At 48.7% G+C, this 23,752-nt stretch overlaps 1 protein-coding gene across 9 annotated transcripts in view; it reads left to right on the top strand.

Annotated features, from left to right (window-relative positions):
* CDK16 (cyclin dependent kinase 16) overlaps positions 1-22,743 on the top strand; it is a 67,031-nt gene extending 44,288 nt beyond the window's left edge. Inside the window, exons 3-18 of one of the 9 annotated variants that reach the window (XM_028712871.2) lie at positions 85-225; positions 2,209-2,342; positions 3,818-3,943; positions 4,949-5,005; positions 6,032-6,146; positions 7,757-7,851; positions 8,653-8,715; positions 9,090-9,213; positions 9,310-9,430; positions 11,766-11,863; positions 12,465-12,570; positions 13,279-13,321; positions 13,805-13,895; positions 17,161-17,238; positions 17,774-17,818; positions 18,447-18,582. In XM_028712871.2, coding sequence (XP_028568704.1) covers positions 85-225; positions 2,209-2,342; positions 3,818-3,943; positions 4,949-5,005; positions 6,032-6,146; positions 7,757-7,851; positions 8,653-8,715; positions 9,090-9,213; positions 9,310-9,430; positions 11,766-11,863; positions 12,465-12,570; positions 13,279-13,321; positions 13,805-13,895; positions 17,161-17,238; positions 17,774-17,811 — 1,430 coding nt within the window. In that variant the 3' untranslated portion in view covers positions 17,812-17,818; positions 18,447-18,582. Of the gene's footprint in view, positions 1-84; positions 226-715; positions 819-2,208; positions 2,343-3,817; positions 3,944-4,948; positions 5,006-6,031; positions 6,147-7,756; positions 7,852-8,652; positions 8,716-9,089; positions 9,214-9,309; positions 9,431-11,765; positions 11,864-12,464; positions 12,571-13,278; positions 13,322-13,804; positions 13,896-17,160; positions 17,239-17,773; positions 17,824-18,446 lie in introns of all 9 variants that reach the window. The other 8 variants (XM_028712870.2, XM_028712869.2, XM_028712877.2 and 5 more) reach the window with 8 other exon arrangements.
* Positions 22,744-23,752: the final 1,009 nt, after the last annotated feature.

The following is a 23,752-nucleotide window of genomic DNA, read 5'->3' as shown; positions in this document are numbered from 1 at the left end:
GCGCCTCTCATAACTCTTGTATCACCTGCCCCATCTGGCTGTCCATGTGTGGGCTTCCCTCCCTCCCCGCTTCCCTCCCCCCAGGCCCCACAGGGAAGAGCGTGCGCCCCAGCACCTCCCGCAGCGTCCACGCCCTCCTGCACCGCTACGCAGGCTCCTTCCGCAGGCCCCGACTGGCCGTCAGCCGCAGCCTGAGCGCCCACCTCAACCGCTCCGCCCGACTAGGTGACTATTGCACCTCCCCCTTGTGTGGGCAGGGGCTTGGCCAGTCCAAAGGAGAGCCTTTCTGGAGTCCCACCTGAAATCCTTTCAATCTGGGCCTCTCGTCAGGAAGCTGGGCTGCATCAGAGCTGGGAATCCCTTGAGCAAGAAGTCTGGGGACCCTGAGCCTTTCATTTCTGTTTCTTGCTTCAGAAGGCGTTTGGGAAGGGTGCTGGGAACCAAGGCTTAGGGGCCTTATTCCCAGGGATCTTGGTTTCAGGTGCTAGCTCCTTATCAACACAGATCTTAAGAATTGTGGCTCAATGTTGCGTCAGTTTCGGTTTCATCTCAGTTTCACAAAGGCTCCTAGGGACAGGGCTGTGGCTCCATGAGGGAGCCTGCCAAAGTCCCTGGCATCTCCAGAAGGACTGGAAGGTCTCCTGTGTGAAAACTGCTGCTTACCGAGATGGACCAGCAGAATGACTTGGTCTGAAGCGGCTTCCTGTCCTTCCAGATCCCCAGGAGTGAACGCTCCCCAATCTCCACCTTTATGAGAGTCAACCAAAATGTAAAAAAAAGTGTGGCAGGCTTTTGCAATCTCCTCAGCTCTTTATCAGGTAAGATGTCACACAGAACAGGGTGGTGTGATGTGAAATGGAAGTGAAACTGACATGAAACCAACATCTATCTGTTTATTTTTTTTATTGAAACAGTTTATTAGACACATTAGACACAGGTTATAAGGTCCCTGTTGGTATTTAAAACATGTTCAGTGCCTAGAGCAGGGGTGGGGAACCTCTGGCCCTCCAGATGTTGTTGGACTACAACTCCCATCATCCCTGACCATTGGCCAGGCTGACTGGGGTGGATGGGAGTTTGGAGTGCTGCAATACCTGGAAAGCCACACATTTCCCATCCTTGCTCTATTGCCTTGGGTGTGGACTACCTTGGCCATGAACTCGTTACATGACATTGTGCAAGTTTCTGTTGTATCAACCATAATAATCTATTTAAAAAATGAAAACCACTGGCTACTTTAATACCATACTGGGCTATAGTGGACTTTTCTTAATAAAATATGGTAATTTATAACACACATGAGGGACGTGGGTGGCGCTGTGGGTAAAAGCCTCAGCGCCTAGGGCTTGCCGATCGAAAGGTCGGCGGTTCGAATCCCCGCGGCGGGGTGCGCTCCCGTTGCTCGGTCCCAGCGCCTGCCAACCTAGCAGTTCGAAAGCACCCCCGGGTGCAAGTAGATAAATAGGGACCGCTTTCTAGCGGGAAGGTAAACAGCGTTTCCGTGTGCGGCTCTGGCTCGCCAGAGCAGCGATGTCACGCTGGCCACGTGACCTGGAAGTGTCTCCGGACAGCGCTGGCCCCTGGCCTCTTGAGTGAGATGGGCGCACAACCCCAGAGTCTGTCAAGACTGGCCCGTACGGGCAGGGGTACCTTTACCTTTACCTTTATAACACACATGGTCAAATTGGATTGGGGTGAGAAAGGGGAAATTTGTGCATATGGGGCATGTTATTCAAACCAGCTAGGTCTTGGGCTTGGTCTACGTAAGCAGCAGACGGAGGGGGCTGGAGGGAGTGGCTTTTGAATGGTCTAACACTGAAAAATTAACTGAAAAGAGAAAACAGGTACATCAGGAAGAAAATTTCTAGCCCAGACTTTTGCCTTCTGCACTGATTTTCTGTTTGCGAGGAGCTTTCAATGTAGATAGGGGAGCATTTCAAAACGTGACAGCCCAATTCAGAAGTCTGCTACATTAAAGACCAGACCATTTGTTTATTGCTAGTGGGAGGCCAATTGTAGTGACAGCCTGTCCCACAGAATGGAATTTTTTTTGCAAAGGTGGGGGGCAGTGGGTAGGTGGCCATGAAGGGAAGGTACAATGACATATTGAGAACCACGGGAGATCCTTGAGGGGTATTAGAGGGAGTTGCTTGAGAAGAAGGTTTTTAATTTCCCTGCCTGTGCTGTCTCCATCTCTCTGTGATGCAGAAATTGTCCACGAAGACCTCAAGATGGGTTCAGATGGTGAGAGCGACCAGGCGTCAGGGACATCATCTGATGAGGTGCAATCTCCAGTCCGAGTGCGCATGAGGAACAACCCAGCGCGCAAGATCTCCACCGAGGTGCGAGCATTAAAGATGGGCGTGCAAAGTTCAGAGCAGTTGTCACTGAGGGGCTCTCTCCATCTCCCTTTCGCACAAGTCACTTTTTAGAGAGGACCGTGGAAGGGATGTATAGAGATGGCTCTACAGTGGTACCTCGGGTTACAAACACTTTGGGTTACAGACTCCGCTAACCCGGAAGTAGTACCTCGGGTTAGGAACTTTGCCCCAGGACGAGAACAGAAATCTTGCGGCTGTGGCAGCGGGAGACCCCATTAGCTAAAGTGGTACCTCAGTTTAAGAGCGGTTTCAGGTTAAGAACAGACCTCCAGAACGAATTAAATTCGTAACCAGAAGTACCACTGTCTATATGACCCACACTCATTCTCTCTCCCCCCCTAAAAAAGCCAGGAAATAACAAAGTCTGCGCCAAGAAACCTTAAATAAAATAGTGTGAATTGTTCAGTTACCTAGCAATATACTTACTTTTCACAGACTCCTTCAGCTGGCACTCCCCCCCCCCCCCAATAATTTTATTTTCCAAAGGTACACAATATTCAATTAGCAATAACAATACAAAATAATAACCAAACAAAAACAGAAACAAAGCATACAGCCATGTGGCTTCCCTCCCCCATTACTCATCATCTCTTAATCTTTAGATTCTTATTAACATTGCATCTTTTGGTCATCCTTAATATATTACTTTTTTCGAGTTCTACTTTACAAACTTAGTCTACACATATCAACATATTATCCTTAGAACAGGTAATTTTTTCATGTAATCCTCAAAGCATTGCCATTCCGACCTTAAATTCTGATTAGTCTGGTGCCTTATGGTTGCTGTTAACTTCACCAACTCTATAAATTTGCTTAATTTACATATCCAATCTTCCTTTGTGGGGATAATATTTCCATTCCAGTTCCTTGCAAGTAGTAGTCTAGCTGCAGCTGTGGCATATAAGAATAATTTTTTCTTATCTTGTGGGATATCCTTTCCTAAGATACCCAATATGCTTCTGGTTTTTTTCTCTATAGAAATTTTTAACATCTTTTTTAACTCACTGTGGATACATTCCCAGAATCTTTTAACTTTTTTGCAGCCCCACCATACATGGACCATAGTCCCTGAGCCGGCACTTTTAACCTTCTGTGAAATCAGGCAGGTAAAAGTCACACCGATGCAGCTGAATTATCTCCTAATGCTCTGAGGAATGCCTGTGTGAAAGCCTGATTCATAGAATTGTAGGATTGGAAGGGGCCACGAGGGTCATCTAGTCCAACCCCCTGCAATGCAGGAATCTTGAAGCCCCAACCCTGAGGTTAAGAGTTTCAGGCTCTGCCAGCTGAGACATCCTGAGGCGTGCCCTTCAGAAGGGAATCCTGCAGTGGCCCAACGGCAGAGAAAGCCCTCAGAAGACACCAGTCTTCATTGAGGGTTTACAAGCTCTAGTTCTGCCCCCAGAATTTGGACCCCATTTTCCTCCCCTCTCCAGGACATTAACAAGCGCCTGTCACTTCCCGCTGATATCCGCCTGCCGGAAGGTTACCTCGAGAAGCTCACTCTAAACAGCCCCCTGTTTGACAAGCCCTTGAGCAGACGGTTACGGAGAGTCTCTTTGGTAAGTCAGATTTAAATGCAATTTGTTCACTTGGGTTTTCTTTATAGTGCCCCTCCCCCATGACATGGTTCTCTGGGTGGTTGGCCAAATAAAACGATAAAACACAATATTAACAGTATCATGAAAACAATGACTGTGTATACATTTTCAGCAGAGGCAGGAATGCTGAAATAAAATTCACAGTAGAACTAAAAATACAAAAATATGCAATCACTGGGATCAAAATTCAGGTTGGAATTTGCCATTGTGCTTTGTGGGTCTGCGTGTGTCGAAGGAAGTCTGTGTGCAAAACAGGACTTTTCACCCTCTTCCCTGCCCTGCCCCATTCTGGGGATTCCCCCAACCCTCTACAGCAGATGGTGGGGGGGAGCCGCATTGAGCAAGGGGGCCTCATTTTGCGCAAACAGCACCTCCGCTAATCCAGCTTTCAGATCTTTAAAGATCACAGATTATGAAGGCATGGGAGAATAAAGAAAGGCATTCACCTGGCACCAGAAAGAGCTTAAAGAGCACCACCACTGAAAAGGCCCTTCTCCTAATAGCCATTTCCTTATCTCACTTGCTGGGGGTCTCTAAAGAGGTTTGGGCAGGTGTGTATGGGAGAAGGCAACCTTTTGGTCACCTGGCCCCATGCCATTCAGGGCTTTAAAGGCTAAGACAAGGACTTATAGCCTCCCCCCAGCTGCTTACTCTGTCCTTTCACTGCAGTAGGAACAGTGACCAGGAGCCCCTCCCGACTGTAGGTGGATTCTGCAATGGGTCATTGATGCTGGAATGGTGCTTTAGTGGTAGAGTCACATTCATTCTTTCCCAGAGCTCCCACCTGCTTGCCACCTTCTCTGCAGCACAAAAAAGGTGGGATAAAGTCTTTATCACCTATAACCGTCCTCCTGCTATGACAAGCACCAATAATCACCAAGACGTTGGAGGGGTGCTAGTGCAGTAGGGCCCCCGGCTGGAGAAGGCAGCCCCTCCCACCCTGTCTCTTTGTGCTTTCTTGTGCAGTCGGAGATTGGCTTTGGGAAGCTGGAGACGTATGTGAAGCTGGACAAGCTGGGAGAAGTGAGTGCCCAGACCGTCCTCCTCCGGAAGGCGGAGCTGAGAACGAATTCCAGTCTAGAAGACACTGGGGATGGCCACTCAGCTCGGCTTGCTTCATCTCAGGGCACCTGGGATGGGGTCATTCTCACACTGATTTTAATATATTTCTCTCTCTCTCTTTAATGTATTGATTTCTACTTTGCTCTTCCTTCAAGTCCAAGGAGTGCAGGATGGTGTACCTAATATCCTCACAACAACCCTGTGAGGTAGAATAGGCCACGAAAGGGTGGCGTGCCATAGGTCAGGGAGCAGGGATTTGAACCTGGATCTCCCCAGCACTCAACCCGGGACACCACCCTGGCTTAGCCTTAGAGCAGTGAGCTTGGCCAGTCCAGGGCATTTGTTCCTTTATCTCCACAAGACTCCAGCTCATCCCACCTTAGTATCACTTCTCACGGTGGATTTGATCCATTCAGCCTGGGAGGGTTCCTTTAGTTCAGTGGATTTAAGAGGTCCTGGTTCAAATTACAGAATGGCCTTGGGGAGTTCCATTCAGTCACCCATCCTTTCCAGCACACGCACTCAGAGCACGTTAAAGCACACGGAATCTCGTTTTTTCCAGGATTGCCACTAACACCCTTATCCAGAACTCCTTGTTGACCCATATCTCTTGTCAGCCTCAACTCTTTCTTCGGTAAAATGGGCCAATTAATGAATCCATCATAGGGCTCTTCAGAGGATAAATGAGAGAAGGGAATTGCATTAACTGCACCCAAGATTATGAATTCAAGAGTAAATCATGCCTCTCTAGGGCAGAGAACTTTCTTCCCCTGATCAGACCAGCCTGGTGTTGACAACATCTTTCTGCAATTACATAGACGACGTTTTGCACTCTGGTTTTTTGGTGAAATTTATTCTTTGCTGGCATGGGGGCATAACTAAATTGCAGGGCAACTTGGGACTTGGAGGAGAGTTGGGGTGAGAGGCCAGTTGACTAGAGGTTGGGCATTGGGCTGCTAGCCTGAGCTCTGTCTTTGCTGTATTAAGGGGACGTACGCCACGGTCTACAAGGGGAAGAGTAAACTCACCGATAACCTGGTGGCCTTGAAGGAGATCCGTCTTGAGCACGAAGAAGGAGCACCTTGCACAGCCATTCGGGAAGGTACATCAACACTCCCTGAAATCAGAAGGGTCAGCCAGTTTCAGTGGGTTCTGGTCCATTGGGGCACTCTGCCATCACCAGACCACTTCCTTCCTTGTACCCAGTCCAAGGGATGGCCTTGGACAACAGCGTCCTGTACCAGTCTCAGGTTTGCCTTTGTAGAACTCAAGGCAGAGGAAGATGGGGGGAAACTCTGCCTCTCTTTGGCTCTTGCTCCATCTGCGGAGACCCCTCCACCTTCTGCCTGTCTCAGAGAGCAGCTGCAAGAATTCCACAGCCAGTGGAAAGTGGAAATGGCTGCAGACGTTTGGATGAGCCAAACAGCTGCATCCATGAATGGAGGGCGTCCCAGACTGAAAATGCAGGTGAACACAAAGACTCGTCATAAGATATTTGCATTGACCAGAAAAATTACTGTAGCAGCCAGAAGTCCAGAGGAATTCATGTTAGGGCAGAAGAGACTCTGGGGTAAGTCAGATGTGGCCGACAAGAGGAATATCTCCTGCAGTGTTCTTATCATTTTCCTTCGCTAGTGAAGTTCAGGGGTGCATGTGCAGCCATAAGGACATGTGCACACACACCTTTCCCATGCTCAGGAGGGAGGATGTATCAGTGGGCTTGGGGGAACTGAGGTTAGCAGAACTTGATCCATCATCATCATCATCAGTCAGTCAGTCAGTCAGTCAAAGAAGCATAAAAACAAGGCAACAAATCAAAGGAACCAGTGAGGGTGTGTTGTTAAAACTAGGATACCATTAATCTCCAGTCAAAGTACTGAAAATCCCCTCTTTAACACACAGACATATTCCATAGAAATTGCAATTGTCAATAAACTTACTCCACTTTAGAAAAAAATATATTCCTTTTAACTGTTTTTATGTTCTTTCTCTAAGTCTAATTAAAACAGGTTAGTTTTTGCCATTGTTACACAATCCCACACCTTATTATGCCATGATTTAATTGTTGGACCTGAAGTTCTCCTCACCCCTCTCCTAGTTCACACTTCCACTACATGTCGGTAAAACCATTTTTTAAAAAACTTAGGGAGCAAAAGAAGAGAAAGAGAAGGATGTCTGTGCCCGTGTGTGGTTCACATGAAGAGGGGAAGGAAGACGGGAGCAAATGTACACACAGCCGAGAGAGGTCATTTTCTGATCTGTGACCAGATCTCTTTGCCCCTCCCAGCTCAGCCAGTTCCCTCTCACAGCTTTACCTGCCTCAGTAGGACCCAGTAGGTGTCTAGAGGGCAGACCCAAAGGCCCCCCCCCCCCAAGTCTGCAGGGAGCAGGGGGAAGATGGACTCTGCTGCCCTTGGCGAGGCTGAGAGAGAACAGGAGAGGCAGGGGAACGGCATACTGGCGCACACTGGCGCAAAATTACCCACCCCAAGCAGCGGCAAGTCCAGAGCAGTGGATCATGCAGGGACACAGCAGATAACCTCCTCCCTGGTGGGTGCTTTAGGCTCCCTAGAGCTTTCTAGCTTTCTCTTTCATGTCGTGTGCTTGCTGTTCTTCTCTCAAAGCCCAGAGTTTAGGAATGGCTCCATTAAACTCTTTAGAGGTGCTTCTGTTGCGCGTCCCACAACGTGCCTCTCTTTCTCTGTTTTCCAGTTTCACTTCTGAAAGATCTGAAACATGCCAACATTGTGACCCTGCATGATATCATCCATACAGAGAAATCCCTCACGCTTGTCTTCGAGTATTTAGTGAGTAAACAGGGGCGGGCATGGTAACTGTAATTTATACTTCTTTATGAATGAAAACATCTCAAATTATTTACGACTGAAAGCTGAACATTCAGAAAACCCGTATTTTGAACAGCCTGGCTGGTTTGAAGGAAGATGTTGCCTACAGTGCACATAGAGAGGGTGTCGAAACTGTCATGGCTTCCTCCCAAGGACTCCTGGGAATTACAGTTTTATGATAGGTTTAAGAATGCTCAAGGTAGCTTTCAATGCCCTCCTGAAGCAGCCACTTCAGTAGGAAATTATTGTAGCATAAGTGGGGGCGAGTTTTTCAAGGATAGTCTCCTGAAACCTAGGAAGTACAGTAAGTGTCAGTTCCCTGCCCCTGAGACCACTACCAGTGCTGGGCCAATATGGAGGTGAGGGCTTGGACGTGACTCCCACATCCCCGTCCAGCCCTCTTGCTCAGCCTGGTGCAAACCATGTAGGCACAGGGGAAAGGATGGGGATGTGGGATATGTGAACCTTCTGTTCACTTTATTGCTCCAGGGCACATTCCTGGGTGGGGGAATTCTGCTGAGTCCTATGGCAAGTCCACTGCATGGGAATGCCATGCCCACTCTAGGTTGAAGGATTCCCATATAGTCTTAACGATAAGGGGTGCCATCCTGCCCATGTTTACTCAGAAGTAAGATTCCCTTGAATTCAATGGGACTAACTTCCAGGTAGGTGCTCATAGGATTGCAGACTTATTTGCACAAATCAGTCATTTTAAATTAATGAAGAGGAAAGTTGTCAATCCTGCGTCTTCTTTCACCCCAGGATAAAGATCTGAAACAGTATCTTGACGACTGCGGCAATGTAATAAATATGCACAATGTGAAGGTAAGTTGCTGACTCCCAACTGAGTCTGTTTCAGTGGATTCTTTTACTGCGTAGCAAGCAACTTTACGGATGTTGCTGGCAAAAGCTCACTTCAGCATGAGATTGCACTGGGGGATTTGATACTTGCTTTGCATGTTCTCCTTCAATGCTCTGTTTATTGGTAGCGACCCCATCAAACGAACGTGGAACTGTCCTGAGAAAATAAAGGCATGTTTCTAAAGAAAATCCCACTGTTTGAAGAAGTTATATGAATTGGAAACATTTTCCTAAATGCACTCGTTTTGCATCCATGGCTGGTTAGAAGTACTGCATATGGCAGATCTAGTGATGAACTAGAGGGAAAGGCATTGAGATGGCTCTGTTCCCTCCTCCAGCTGTTCCTGTTCCAGCTGCTGCGTGGCCTCGCCTACTGCCACCGTCAGAAGGTGCTGCATCGAGACCTCAAGCCCCAGAACTTGCTCATTAATGAGAGAGGGGAGCTCAAACTAGCAGATTTTGGTGAGTACTAATTATCTCTCTGCCCTTGCTCTGCAACATTTACTAACAAATGTAATGAAATGTAAAATGTAATGCAATGCAACTTAACATTCCCAGGACTGGCCCGGGCAAAATCCATTCCCACCAAGACCTACTCCAATGAAGTGGTGACACTTTGGTACCGACCCCCAGATATACTATTGGGCTCGACAGAATACTCCACCCAGATTGACATGTGGTAAGGATTCAGCAGCCTGTGGCCAGCTCTCCCTCTCTGTGGTTGAAATCCATGAATTTTGATAGTACTTTCCATTTGCCCATCAGTTGTCATCTCCCACAGGGATGGGGGACCTGTGACCCTCCAGATGTTGTTGGACTTTCTCTTTAGCCCAGCTAGCTTGGCCTATGGTTAGGAGAGATGGGAGCTGTAGTCCTGCAACATCTGAAAGGCCACAGGTTCCCCATCTAGGGGTGCAGTCTGTTTTCTGCATGGTTCTTGTCTTTTTAAAAGGTGATTTAAGTAAAGAGGGACGCAGATGGCGCAGAGGGACGCAGATGGCACAGAGCCTAGGACTTGCCGATCAGAAGGTTGGCGGTTTGAATCCCCGCGATGGGGTGAGCTCCCATTGCTCGGTCCCTGCTCCTGCCAACCTAGCAGTTCGAAAACACGTCAAAGTGCAAGTAGATAAATAGGTACCTCTCCGGCGTGAAGGTAAACGGCGTTTCCATGCATTGCTCTGGTTCGCCAGAAGCGGCTTAGTCATGCTGGCCACATGACCCAGAAACTGTATGCCGGCTCCCTCGGCCAGTAAAGCGAGATGAGTGCCGCAACCCCAGAGTTGGTCACGACTGGACCTAATGGTCAGGGGTCCCTTTACCTTTACCGTAAGTAAACAGAGGCCATGTAAAGGAAACAGCGGTGAATGCCTAGAGCTGAGCCGCTTGGATCTCAGGAAACTGCAGAGCTAAAAAAGGAGACTGAAGCTAGGGGCAAACAAATGCATGGAGCCAGTAGCTGAGTCACAGTGGCCCGCTAGGAACACAAACTGTGGTGGAGTTCCTTAGAAGTTTGTCCCCAATCCCTCCATGTAGAGACCAGGGGTGGCAGACAAGCCATTCTGAAGGACAACTTGCCCACTGGCATGTGACATTCCCCTGTAATGTGCAGGAACAAGAGCATGCAAAGTGTGGTGAACTGGGTGCACATCCTAGAACTGGCATAGCCAATGTTGTGCCCTCCAGCTCTTGCTGGATTCCAGCTCCCATTAGTCAGCCAGCCTGGCCAGAGGTCAGGGAGGATGAGAGTTGTGGTCCACGACATCTAGAGGACATCTGATTGGCTGCCCCTGCCCTGGAATGCCTTCTCTTCTATGCTTCAAAACAAGGATTCTAAGTGTCAGGTGGCCTCCCAAGGGGACATTTGCCAGGGAAGAGGATAAGAGAGTTAACGAGACTCTCCAACAGCAGCTCCAAAATGGTACCCTCTTCAAACAAAAGGGAGATACCAGAAAGCTTGGGGCACGGTGAGGGGAATCCAAAGGTTTGCAGAAAGAAGTACATGGTACCTTGGAAGCCGAACATTTCGGAACCGGAATGCCAAAAACCTGGAAGTAATTGCTTCCGTTTTCGAACGCGCCTTGGAAGTCAAACAGCTTCCGCTGCGTTTCCCCCCTTTTTTCTCCATTGGCTTTGCCGACCGCTCTTTGCGCCTCGGTTGTTGAACATTTCGGAAGTCGAACGGTCTTCCAGAACGGATTACATTTGACAACTGGGGTACCACTGTACATTGGGGAGGGGTCAGGAGTGGAACAGAAGGAGAGAAACCCCTCCCCACTTGCCTCATGAAGTCTGAGAATGCTCACTGGCCATAGATGCTGACTAAGCATTGCCATTGTGCTAGTGAGGAGGACTCTGCGCTGTAACATTTAGTTGCAGGCCCTACTTGTTTCTGAGATATTTCTGGCCCTTCTCAATGCATGCCAGAATCCTCTGCAATATGCAGGCAGAGATGCAGGGAAGGTCTTTGGCCAACTAGTTCTAAAAAGTATACTCTAAAGGCGGCAAGTTTGAAAATCCCTTACATATATGATAATGAAAGCAAACCATGGAAGAGAAGTCGGTGTTAAATGTTTGGTTTGTATTTTGGTAAATGTAAATGTGCAAATTTTGTATGATTAAAAATGATAATTAAGATTTAAAAAGAAAAAGAAAAGTTTAATTCTGCACCCTCTTGAAATTATGTGAATTTTGCATATTTTCTTATATCTTTCTAATTCTGCTTCTGATTTTCATGGGTGGGACAAAGATCTGTGCAGAATCCAGAAGCTGCTCCACCCACTGACTGTGGAAAACCTCTGTTGCTTCTTCTTTACCAGAAAATGGTGCTTCAAAATGAAGAAATAGATACATATTTGGTTAAGTCGCATAGCACATTCAAGTGGCAGAATTTGGATTTTCTTGGAACATAATGTTTTGATCCACTGGAGAGAATCAGGGTTTTGATTTAAAGCCTAAAGTGCATGGTCCTTGCTTTGAACTTCCTCCCAGTGATGTCCTTGTCTTTCTCCTCACAGGGGTGTGGGCTGCATCTTCTATGAGATGTCCACAGGACGGCCGCTCTTCCCAGGCTCCACAGTTGAGGAGCAGCTGCACTTCATCTTTCGGATATTGGGTATGGTCCTGGGGTGACCTTGATGGGACTGCTGTGTTGCCGAGAGATCAGTGGGGAGAGGCAGGAGGGCCTTACAGAAGACTAGACTGCTGATTCACAGGAGTCTTCTAAGCTGCTTTGAGGAATCTAGACAAGGAGGGGGATACAACTCAGTTGATCAATAATCAATTACCATAATAAATCCATAACGATAACCAGTCTATTATATATTTTAGCAAGTTGCTTGTCTACTTGCTATGAATTTGGATAGCTTTTAGGGTATTGTAACCAAATTTTGCATGGTGATTTCTGAGATCAAAGAAGATCAAAGATTCAGCTGGATGCCATTTTGGATCAAGATGGCAGGCTGAGCCTTTCAAGACTTCACTGATTTTAACCACTGATTTCTTTGTTTCTTAGAATTCCCAAACAACTCTGCTAGTCAATCAATAAAGGACAACATATACATAAGTAAACATGGCAGAAGTGCTGGTGTGGGTGCTCCTTAAAAGTCCTGTTTCAGGATCAGCGCCGCTCTCCTGCTCAGGGCAACAGGGCAACCTGCCTGTGTCCTGAGATGACTCTTTTCTGGTCTCTCCTTCTCTCTCCTCTGCATCACCAGGGACTCCCAATGAAGAGACATGGCCTGGAATCCAGTCTAATGAAGAATTCCGAGCCTATAATTACCCTAAATACCGTCCCGAGGCCCTCATCAACCATGCCCCAAGGTGAGTGTCAACCTGTCATTCAGGGAATGTTAGGGTGGGTTGAACTTTTCAACTTTCCAATTCCCCAAATGAAGGGTGGGAATTCAAAAGATACTTTTGTTAATTAATGTAACTTAGTTTAGCTTAGTAAGTAAAACGTGTGTAAAATTGCATAGAAATCATTAGAAATGATTGCCAAGTACTTACAGGTGGTTCTTCTTCTTCTTCTTCTTCTTCTTCTTCTTCTTCTTCTTCTTCTTCTTCTTCTTCTTCTTCTTCTTCTTGCTGTTTTTCTACTTGGCCCTTGATCCCAGAGACACCCGCCCCCCCCCTTTTATGCACTGGCTTCCATTGCTTTCTCCTGAGCAGAGGTGCAGATCAAAGGCTTTTTATCCCTCTCCTTTCCAGAACATGGATTCTGTCAGAGATGGCGGCTTGTGCCCCTCCTCTGCTGACTGATGCATGAGCCAAAACTGGCTCTGGGGGCTTTACAAGGCCTTGGCCTGTGTCTTGGCTCTGAAGGGTCTGGGGACCTTGCTGGCCCTTGAGTCCTGCTCCAGACCTGCCCCTTTTTCAAACCAGTTGCCAACCCGTAGTTGAAATGTACTTTGCTCATTTACAAGCCCCTATTAATGCTGTTTGCGGAGCAGCTGAGCACCTCCACCTGGGAAGCAGGGCCTCCGTTTCCCTTCCAGAGCCTGATCTTCCTTTTCTCCTGGATCTCCACAGGCTGGATAGCGAAGGGGCTGACCTCCTGGGGAAGCTGCTGCAGGTGAGAAGTTGTGGCTCCTCTTTGTCTCTCCCTCCGGCCGGATGCGGACCTTTATTGTCTTTGCAGCTTCAGGTGACAGGAAGGCCTTCTCTGCTGGGGCTGGATGGCCTGGCCTTGCCCTCCTCAGGGAATTGCAGAATGGACTGAGGACTGTGAGCCTTATGTGGCATTGCACTTGTCCATATTCAGGGGCTTGTTGTTTGTGCCAAGAAAAACGTAACACAGCTGCCCTTTGGGAACAAAATGGAAACCAGGCTGGGGAAAGCCGGTGTGGGGGTTAGAACATGTGGTGAAGGAGTCCTCTCTATCCAGCCAGGTGACTGCTGGGCATAGCTTACTCCTGGGTAAATGGCTATACATTCCCACTTCCGCTCAGAATGGCATTCCTGGTGGAAGCAGAAGGGCAGGCACCTCTCTTTGCAGCACAGCAGTTGATCTCTCTCGTCTTCTCTTCTTCCCCCTCCCTGTTCTCTCCCGACGCAGTTTGAGGGCAGGAAGCGGATCTCTGCAGACGAGGCCATGCGGCACCTGTTCTTCCACAGTCTGGGCGAACGAGTCCTCAAACTCCCAGACAGTAGGTGCAGGCTGTGGAGGGAGAGAGGGAAGGAGGCCGGCACTATGGGATATGGGGATGGGCATATGGATGTACGGAAGGGCAGGTGGTCTTGGCCTCTGAGGGCGGACCAGCAGGGTGAGGGTCTATGGTATTGATAATGCTCTGTGATCTGTTGTCCCCGGAGTGGGAGTGCAGGACCCCCCCCCCCCATTTCTCAGGTTCCTCTGTTATTTTGTAGGGCTGCCAGATTTGATTTGTTTAAATGGCAGGTGAGCTTTGCTTGATTAATTGGCGAAGGCAAGTTTTGATCTGTGGGGCTAAAAGTTAAGGGAAGAATAGCTTATTTTGAAGCCGTTTTGCTTCTGATTGGTTGGAAGGGAAAGAACTGGCTGGCCAGCGCAAGAGGTGGAATTCTGCCCCCTCCCGCCAGCTGGTTTGTTTCCAGAGCAGCAACCAGTTTCTGTGCCACCCTTAAGTGGGCAGGAGCTCTCTCAGGGTCCAGGTGTTGCCACCTGGTGTACCCTTTGGTGCCCCAGGCTCAGCCCTGGAAGCCTTTTCACCCACCTGCCCTCTTACGTGCATGTATCTCAGCTTATGCTGCCGCTCTCCTTCAGCCTTCTCCTTGTCTCTCCTGCTTTCCCCTCGCCACAGGCAGCTTTCTGGTCCTTAACCTTCTCTTCATACGGACTGTAGACCTTTTTTGCTGCTGAGAGGTTTAATCCCTATGAAGCTGGAATGTTTATAGGCAACCCATAACATCAACTCAGTTGAGCCAATTAGAGTTAGATGCAAATAATAATAATAATAATAATAATAATAATTTATTTGTACCCCAGCCACTCTGGGAGGCTTCCAACAAAAATTAAAAATACATTAAAATGTCATCCATTAAAAACTTCCCTAAACAGGGCTTCCTGACAGTAAGAGCTGTTCGACAGTGGAATTTGCTGCCAAGGAGTGTGGTGGAGTCTCCTTCTTTGGAGGTCTTTAAGCAGAGGCTTGACAACCATATGTCAGGAGTGCTCTGATGGTGTTTCCTGCTTGGCAGGGGGTTGGACTCGATGGCCCTTGTGGTCTCTTCCAACTCTATGATTCTGTGATTCTCTGATTCAGGGCTGCCTTCAGATGTCTTCTAAATGTCAGGTAGTTGTTTATCGCTTTGACATCTAAGAGGAGGGCGTTCCACAGGGCCGGCGCCACTACCAAGAAGGCCCTCTGCCTGGTTCCCTGTAGCTTTGCTTCTTGCAATGAGGGAACCGCCAGAAGGCCCTTGGTGCTGGACCTCAGCGTACGGGCTGAACCATGGGGGTGGAGACGCTCCTTCAGGTATACCAGGCCGAGGCCGTTTAGGGCTTTCAAGGTCAGCACCAACACTTTGAATTGTGATCAGAAACGTACTGGGAGCCAATGTTGGTCTTTCAAGACCGGTGTTATGTGGTCTCGGTGGCTGCTCCCAGTCACCAGTCTAACTGCCGCATTCTGGATTAGTTGTAGTTTCCGGGTAACCTTCAAAGGTAGCCCCACGTAGAGCGCATTGCAGTAGTCCAAGCGGGAGATAACCAGAGCATGCACCACTCTGGCGAGACAGTACGCGGGCAGGGAGGGTCTCAGCCTGTGTACTAGATGGAGCTGGTAGACAGCTGCCCTGGATACAGAATTGACCTGCACCTCCATGGACAGCTGTGAGTCCAAAATGACTCCCAGGCCGCGCACCTGGTCCTTCAGGGGCACAGTTACCCCATTCAAGACCGGGGAGTCCTCCACACCAGCCTGCCCCCTGTCCCCCAAAAACAGTACTTCTGTCTTGTCAGGATTCAACCTGAATCTGTTAGCCACCATTCATCCTCCAACCACCTCCAGGCACTCACACAGGACCTTCACTGCCTTCACTGGTTCCGATTTGAAAGAGAGGTAGAGCTGGGTATCATCTGCATATTGATGAACACCCAGCCCAAACCCCCTGATGATCTCTCCCAGTGGCTGCATGTAGATGTTAAAAAGCATAAGGGAGAGGACAGAACCCTGAGGCACCCCACAAGTGAGAGCCCAGGAGTCTGAACACTCATCCCCCACCACCACTTTCTGAACACGGCCCAGGAGGAAGGAGCGGAACCACTGTATGACAGTGCCCCCAGCTCCCAGCCCCTCTAGGCGGTCCAGAAGGATGTTATGGTCGATGGTGTCAAAGGCCGCTGAGAGATCCAGCAGAACTAGGAAACAGCTCTCACCTTTGTCTCTAGCCCGCTGGAGATCATCAACCAGCACGACCAAGGCAGTTTCAGTCCCATGGTGAGGCCTGAATCCTGATTGGAAGGGATCCAAATGGTCCACATCCTTCAGGCGTGCCTGGAGTTGTTCAGCAACCACCCGCTCAATCACTTTGCCCAGGAATGGAAGATTTGAGACTGGGCAATAGTTGGCCATACTGGCTGGGTCTAAAGATGTTTTTTTAAGAAGCGGTTTAATGACTGCCTCTTTCAGCGGATCTGGGAATGTTCCCTCACAGAGGGAAGCATTCACCACCCCACGGAGCCCATCACCCTGCCCTTCCCGGCTCGCTTTTATTAGCCAGGATGGGCAAGGATCAAGGAGACAGGTGGTTGGTTTCATGCGTCCAAGCAGCCTGTCCACATCCTCGGGGGGTAACAGATTGGAATTGATTCTATGCAACTCAACCAGACAGGGCTCTAGCACTCTCCCACCCCGGCCCTGCTGCCACAGTGGAGTCTACCTCCTTCCGAATATGAGTAACTTTATCTGCAAAAAACTTTGCAAAATCATTGCAGGAGATTAGGTGGCATTTCCTACTATTAATTGGGAAAGGTTATTTAAATTTAATCAGTTAATCATTTAACTTACGTAAGCAGTTAATAAAAAAAATCATTTGATCACCGTATTATTTTTTCCTCTTAATGCCGAAGGTGGATGAAGAATGTCTAGTTTGAGCCGAAGCTGCAATAAGATTTAACACACTTTCAAAATTGATCTGAATTTTTAATATATTAAGTGTCATTGTTGAGAGGCAACCTGCCCCGTCCCTAATTGAAGAATGTGTTTAAAAAATGTGGATCTAGAGATCTAATTATTTATTTATTAAATTTATATCCCACCTCCCCAAAGGAGCCTAGTAGGGAAAACCCACAATTTTGATAAGAGTTCCCACACAAATGGATTTTAGCTGCAGTTCAGATGCTTTCTCCCATTATTTTTGCAGACTAGCAGCTCCTGTAAAAGGCTCTCACGTGGTCTTGTGTTTCTTCCTTTCCATCTCCTCCTCTTGCAGCAACGTCAATATTTGCACTAAAGGAGATTCAGTTACAGAAAGAGACGGGCCTGAGATCGGCTTCCCTGCCCGAATCAGGTGAGAGGCTACTCCTGAGCAATGAGAGCCCCGCCCACTGGGAATCAAGCCCCACCCACTTTTACTCCAGCACTTTCCCCAAACGTTCCTCCCCATCCTTTCCTACTCAGAAGTCACCCAAGCCAGAGTCAGTCCTTGGATGAGGCCAAGGCGAGGCAGCTGCCGTTGCCAGAGCAGGAAGCAGAGAGACCCCACCACAGACTTGTGCAGGAGAACTTCCCCGCAGATTATGCCCCTGGGTGTTAATGCATGAGAGGGGAATGAATGGGTGCTGCTTAGATTCTCTGCCTTGGCTCTGGACGGAAGCTCTCTCCATCCTCCCTCTTGTGAACAGGTAGTCCTGCCACTCGACATTGTAAGGGGCAAGCTTGTCCTTGACAGCCTCTTCCTTGCCTCTTGCCCCTTCTCCTCTCCCCAAGGCCAGCTACAGGTGGGGGAGAGCTCTGGTCCCACCTTCCAGGTTAGAGATGCAGCTGTACAGTCCCTGTAGCAATTGTCTACAACTGTGCGGTGAACGGTCTCTCCTCTCCCACAGGCAGCGCCGCGTTCCGGGTAGTGGACACTGAATTTTAGCCACCAGGTCAGGTATATGTGCCGCCTCTCTTCCATCAGCACCCCCTCCTGTTCTCAGCATGACAAGGTGGCTTCCCCCTCTCTCATCAGCATATGGTTGTGGTCCTTTCTGCATCCCTGATCCCACCAACCCCGATACACACCAGCTCGTGGGCGCTGTATCACTTGGGATCAGAAGCAGGGAGAAGAGAGGTCAGGCGCTGGAGGTGCGGGGAGGGAGCCAGGGTGCAAAGAGCACACGGAGCAGAGCACGGAGGCCTAGAGGCTGAGCTGTGAGCCAGGACGGCCCTCCACCACAAACTCAGTACCAAGAGGGCCTCAGGCATGCCGCCCTGAGTCTCAGTCTCTCATCTGCATTGTGGGAATATGGTGCTCATCTACCTTGTAGAGTGATTGTAAGGATGACCGAGATAACGTATGGAAAACATGCATTTACAGAGAGCTGCTCCCTACGTAGTTGTAAGAATCTCTGGGAAACACTTCAGGGAAGTCAAAGCCTTCTAGAAAGCTTGGAGCTGGAATAGATCCAGAAATGTCATCTAGTCCAGCCCCCTGCCAATGCAGGAAATCTGCCCAACCTTTTCTTAGATGCTTAGATTCTTAGATGCCCATAACCCTTTGCTGTTTTCCTGCAGTGAATGGGCAGAACGGACGACCAAGCCTGCTGCTTTGAAACCTGTGGATTGGGGTTGGTGGGGGCAGGAGCTAAGACAGCTCCCCCACCCCGCGGACACTCCCACTGCCGGCTTCTCCATATCAGACGGTGGAGCAAGGACTTGTGCTGGGATTTCGTAGGGGTGAGGGCTGGGGGCAACGATACCAAGTAGAAGTGCAGCCTGCCCCAGCACCCGACAGCCAGGCACGGATGCCCTCTGCTGCTGCGGAATGGACTCCCCCCCCTCCATGTGGTGTTTCATTTTATTTTTTAAGTTTTATTTTTTCAATGCAATACTATAAATATTATATTTGCAAATATCTATAGAGAGACACCCCTGCCCTCGCCTCTCCATTTCTGGGGAGTGTACAGTATTAACTACAAGGGAGCCCACCCCCCTCCCCACTTGGTTGGACCGGGGGAGAGAAGCACGGAGGAGGAGGGAGGAGAAGCATGGGGCCCACTGTGTCTGGGTCCTAATCCGCTGTATATCTTGGAGCTGTGAACAACGTCAGTGATTTGGAAGAAGGGAAGCTCTTTTTTTCATGTGAATTTTCTGTCTCCCCCACCCCCAAGTCTCAATCACCTTTCTGTGGACTTGGGGCAAGATCTTTTCCTGTTGCGGATACTTGTTTAGGAATCCAAGTGTTGAACAGGCAAGCAGGTATCCTCAAGGAACAGAACACAATCCCATCTTTTCCTAGCCAACTCGATCCCTATCAAGATTATTCATCTGCCTGGCTTTTCTGCTACAGCGAGCCCCCCCCCCACTGCTTCCAATTAGATCTGCCACTTACTTGCTCCTCCCAATTTTCTCCTCACACCAAAGCCAAGTCCCATGTTTTCTTCTCTTGCTTGTGTCTTCCTTTGGTCTTGATTTGTGCCTCGCTTGGGCTCTCCCCACACCCTCAGTCCACGCTGTCAGTCTCGGCTGAGTTACTCCTGTCGACCGGTCATGCCTCTTGCATTGCTTGCTTATACTCAGGGTTTGGTCTTCTTCCTTTGCCTTTGCTGGCCCTGTCCACCAGGAGCTTAAACACAGGTGCCATTTATTTCAACCAGGCATGTGTAGGAGAAGGCCCTGGTGGGTTGGGCCTCATCCACCCCCCACCCTCCATTTCATACTTACTTGTCCTGCAGTGCTTAGATGATCACTCTTCGTTGCTTGTTCCATGTTTCTTGAATCCAAACAGCTCTGTTTTTAATGGTACTACCCAAACTCTTTGCTGATATAATGACACTGAGGTGCCCTCCAGATGTTACTGAACCCCAGCTCCCGTCAGCCCTGGCTAGAATGGCCAGTGGTCAGGGACAATGGGAGTTGTAGTCCGGCAGCATCCGCAGAGCACCATGTTGGACACTCCTTAGATGGTCTTCGTGAAGAGAACCCTTGTCTTGGCCCCTATTCCACTGTATTTTCTTTCACAGAAGTCTGTGTCAGTGTCTGCAAGCTTAACACCTTCCCCCTTCTGTGTCACCTTTACTTAGTTGCTTCTCAGACTGTAATCCAATGACCAGGTCCTACTCTGTCCCACATGAAAAGTAAACCAGTAGCTCTTCTGAGGCTCACCAACTTCCACTCCTTCACTCACAGGCCAGCCACTCAAGGGTTAATGGGCCCTTGGCTCAGCTCTTTATGCAGTGATCTCAGAAGTCACTCAGTTCCTGCCCAAGGGCTAAGCCCAGCTTGTATCATCAGACACTGCTTGGCTAAGTCTTGACTCCAATGACTTACTCATCTCAGCTTCTCCTCTTGTTTTTTGCAACACAAAAGCAAGTGGTGCAGAACTGGTGGCCCTCTGGAAGCTGCTGGACTCCAGCTCTCATCAGTCCCAGCCAGTGTGGCAAATGATGAGGGATGATGGGAGTTGTAGTCCAGGAAGATCTAGAGGGCCACAGGTTCTCCATCCCTGAAGCAAGCTATCAGTTCCTGAAAGGCCAGTCAATCCCATATCTCTCCTTACACCAAATCTTCCTTTAAGCAAATGAAACATTGGAGATTCCTGCCTGCCTGAGGGATCTCCAAAGATTTTGGCTCACTATGCTTCCTACTCTCCTGCCGAGAGGTGCCTCAAGGGAAGAGGGAAATGTCAGCCACACTTGTCCCCAGCTTACAAACCCCAACTGTATTGCAGCTTCCCAGGTGGCTGGGACTGTTCTTTCCAGCTCAGGACAGAGGCCTGGGTGTGAAGAACTAAAGGGAGCAGATCCAAAGGCTGCCCATTTGCTCTCTCCATGTTTCTGGACAAAGTGGCACCCGGCCTTCTCCCTTTGATCACAGCATAGAGAGAGTGAGTGAGTGTGTTTGTGTGTGTTTATATGTACATATGTAACCATTTTTATATACAGCATGAAGCACTTGTAAGTTTCACAAATCTCCACCCTCCCACAATGAGAGCCATAATATTATTATTATTATTATTCTGATGATGATGATGATTACAACTATTATAACCCTCAGGCAACATAAAAGATATCTGGGAAGGAGTCTCCTCCATAGAGGATATGCCTTGGGCTGGAATTCAAGAACTCCACAGCACAGGGGAAATTCTGCTTGGCACCTGCCTGGGAGGGCAGACAGATCTGAGAGCCCCCAGCATGCAAGGCATGGTCACCTGATGCCAAAGGACAGCTGCTGTGAATAGGCCAAGGCCAAGGGTGTCTTTACAAAGGGGACCCAATAAGCAGGAAATGCCAGCCCTTCGGATCAGAGAACAGCAACAAAGGGTCTTTGTTTAGCCCAATAACCTGCCTGAATGACACCCCCCCCCCCCCGTTCCTTGCTTGTTCCAGTTTAGACTCCCATTTCCATTTAGTCTCTTCCATCGGGTGCACCATAATTGTGCTGGGTGGGCCTGTTTCTGAAGCCCATCCAATCACAGTTGCCCTCTTCTTACCTGTTTCTTCCTTAAGAGCTGTGGTGATGCAAAAAGCTCTTTCGACCTCTGAATTCTTCATCCATCTCTGGGGTATCAATCCCATTTCCCATGGGAACTTCCATTCAAGGCGCATGTGTTCTGTTGCACCTTTACTATTACACAGTGAAGGCAGAATGCTTTCCTGTGGTTTAGCCCTGGCTGTGGTTTGCTGCCTTAATGCTGATTAAGGTTCCAGGTATCCAATGAAACCTCTGTTGAATTTGCCAAGCTAAATCCTTCTCCCACGGGGTGCATCTCAGTAATATGGAAAGAAAGGGGCAGGGAAACTGCCTTAACCATGGTGTTCACTCAGTTCAGATGTAACGGTTAGCTACTAATAACATAAACTGTTTTATGAGCCCCACTACAAACCATGGTTTCAGATCTTGGTTTGCAGCCTATCCCTAGCCATGGTTTAGGTACTGAGACTAAACACTTAATTGTGGTTGAGGACAATGGACCATGGTTAATTAAGTGTTGGGTCTGCATTGGGCCTGTGGGAGCTCCTTTTTCAGTGCAGCCTGGGTAGAATAGTGGGGAGAGGCTGGCCAAAATATATGGTGCCACTTTTTTGAGGGGGGTCCAAAATCCAATCTGATTTGGTTCATGGAACTGCTTTCCATTTTGTCTGCTGTTGGCAGATAAGGAGTGGGATTCTAGAGTTCAGGGAACTGTAGCAAAAGGGGGACATAGATGTGCTGCACCCATCCACTGGTGTCCCCCCCCACTCAAATAAGTGCCAGGGTTCTGATTGGGCTAAAATGTAAAGCCCCTTCCCCACCCCCGGATTGAGAATTCTCAGAGGTGAACAGGGGGGACAAATGCCACAAGAATTCAACCAGCATAGATTTCCTCTTGGGGCACATCTGGGTAAGAACATCTGGACTGGATCTCTCTGTGTGAGAGGGAAACCCAAAACGATGTATTGGACAATGAATGTACAGAGGATCTGGACTTTGCTTTTTTGTGTGTAGCGGGGGTAGGGGAGTTCCCCAGAATTTGTTTCTGGGCTGGAGGTGATAAACCACCCTTCCTTGGAGCAAACTGAAACCCTGGAGCAGATAATCATTCACATTTGGAGCGGACTTATCTTCATGTGCTTCCCTGCCCCCTTTGACAGAGTAGATATGGAGATCAGTTGTCCTGGTACGGAAAAGGGAATTCTTGTTCTTGTACATAACTTGAATTGAGGGAGCAGCCTTCTATTTATCAAATAAGAAATTTATCATTGCAGAAGAAAACTCCCTGCGGAAGGACATGGGCAGACTTCTCTTTCCCAGGTGCTCCCTCTGCCCCTGTTCAGGGTGAACAAATGCGCCATATTCAAATGTACGGAACTGAATAAAAAGTCTCCAACAATTCTGGGTGTTTGATGCTTCTCGCTGGGACCCACGTGGCAGGAGCACTCTCTGGCTTGGTTGGGTTATGGAGTGGGTCTTGGTGAAAAGGAAGGAGTTCTGCTTCAGCCTTGGTGGTACCCTTGGAGCAGGCTGTCCTCCTCCCTAGCCTTTCCCAGTGGAATATTCTGCTGCTGGTAGTGCTGTTTCTTCCAGGTGTTTTGCCCCTGCTGCAAAAGTTACAAAAGCTTCACAGCTGGGCTTTTACTGAAATCAGATGCAACATTTAGCCTTTGGAAGTATAACCTGTGGTTTATGAGCACCAATTCAAACAGTGGTTTCAGATCTTGGGTTCTGGCCAATCCTTCAGGGCTGCACTTTCTGCATTCAAACCTCACACTCGCCATTGCCTGAAGAGCTCATTGACATCTCTTTCTTAGTAGTACACAACTTCTCAGAGGCAGTTTGTATTCTCGGTAGAGTTCTTGCTTTGCATGCAAAAGATCTCAAGCTCAATATCCCTGCATCGCCTGGTTGCTCATTTGATGAGAGCATGGTGCTGATAATACTGTCTTGCTGTGCTCTGCTGTCTAATGGTTAGAGCAAGCAGGGATTTCTTTTGGATCCGAGTAGATGGAAGACTGGTGGACTGATAGATAAAGGAGGAAGTGGTTTATTGATTGGCAAATACTAACAATATTAATGGGCATGAGCTCAACTGCACATCCTGCCCACCACTAAGAGACTGCTCCGACACTTCAGGCTGGTGGGCAGGTCACACACTTGGGTGGTAAAAGAGGTCGGTCCCTGCACTGCTGATTCTTCTGTTCCTTCTAGTTTCTCAGCTCTTCGGTGCTTCTTCAGAGACTAAACTCATCTCCTCAGGTCGGTGCTTTTATAGACAAAAGAAAGGACTCCATGCCAGGTTGTACAGGTGCTCGCATGATACCATCCTTCCTCCCCTCTGTTCTCAGCAGCAAGCCAAAGTTCATGTCAAAGTGCCAGTTCAGTGGCTGGGCCAAGGAAGCCCT

The sequence above is a fragment of the Podarcis muralis genome, chromosome 17, assembly GCF_964188315.1.
Source record: "Podarcis muralis chromosome 17, rPodMur119.hap1.1, whole genome shotgun sequence".
NCBI classification, from domain to species: domain Eukaryota; kingdom Metazoa; phylum Chordata; class Lepidosauria; order Squamata; family Lacertidae; genus Podarcis; species Podarcis muralis.
The sequence above is the reverse complement of the archived record's forward strand: the minus strand, read 5'-3'. Positions and strand labels throughout refer to the sequence as shown.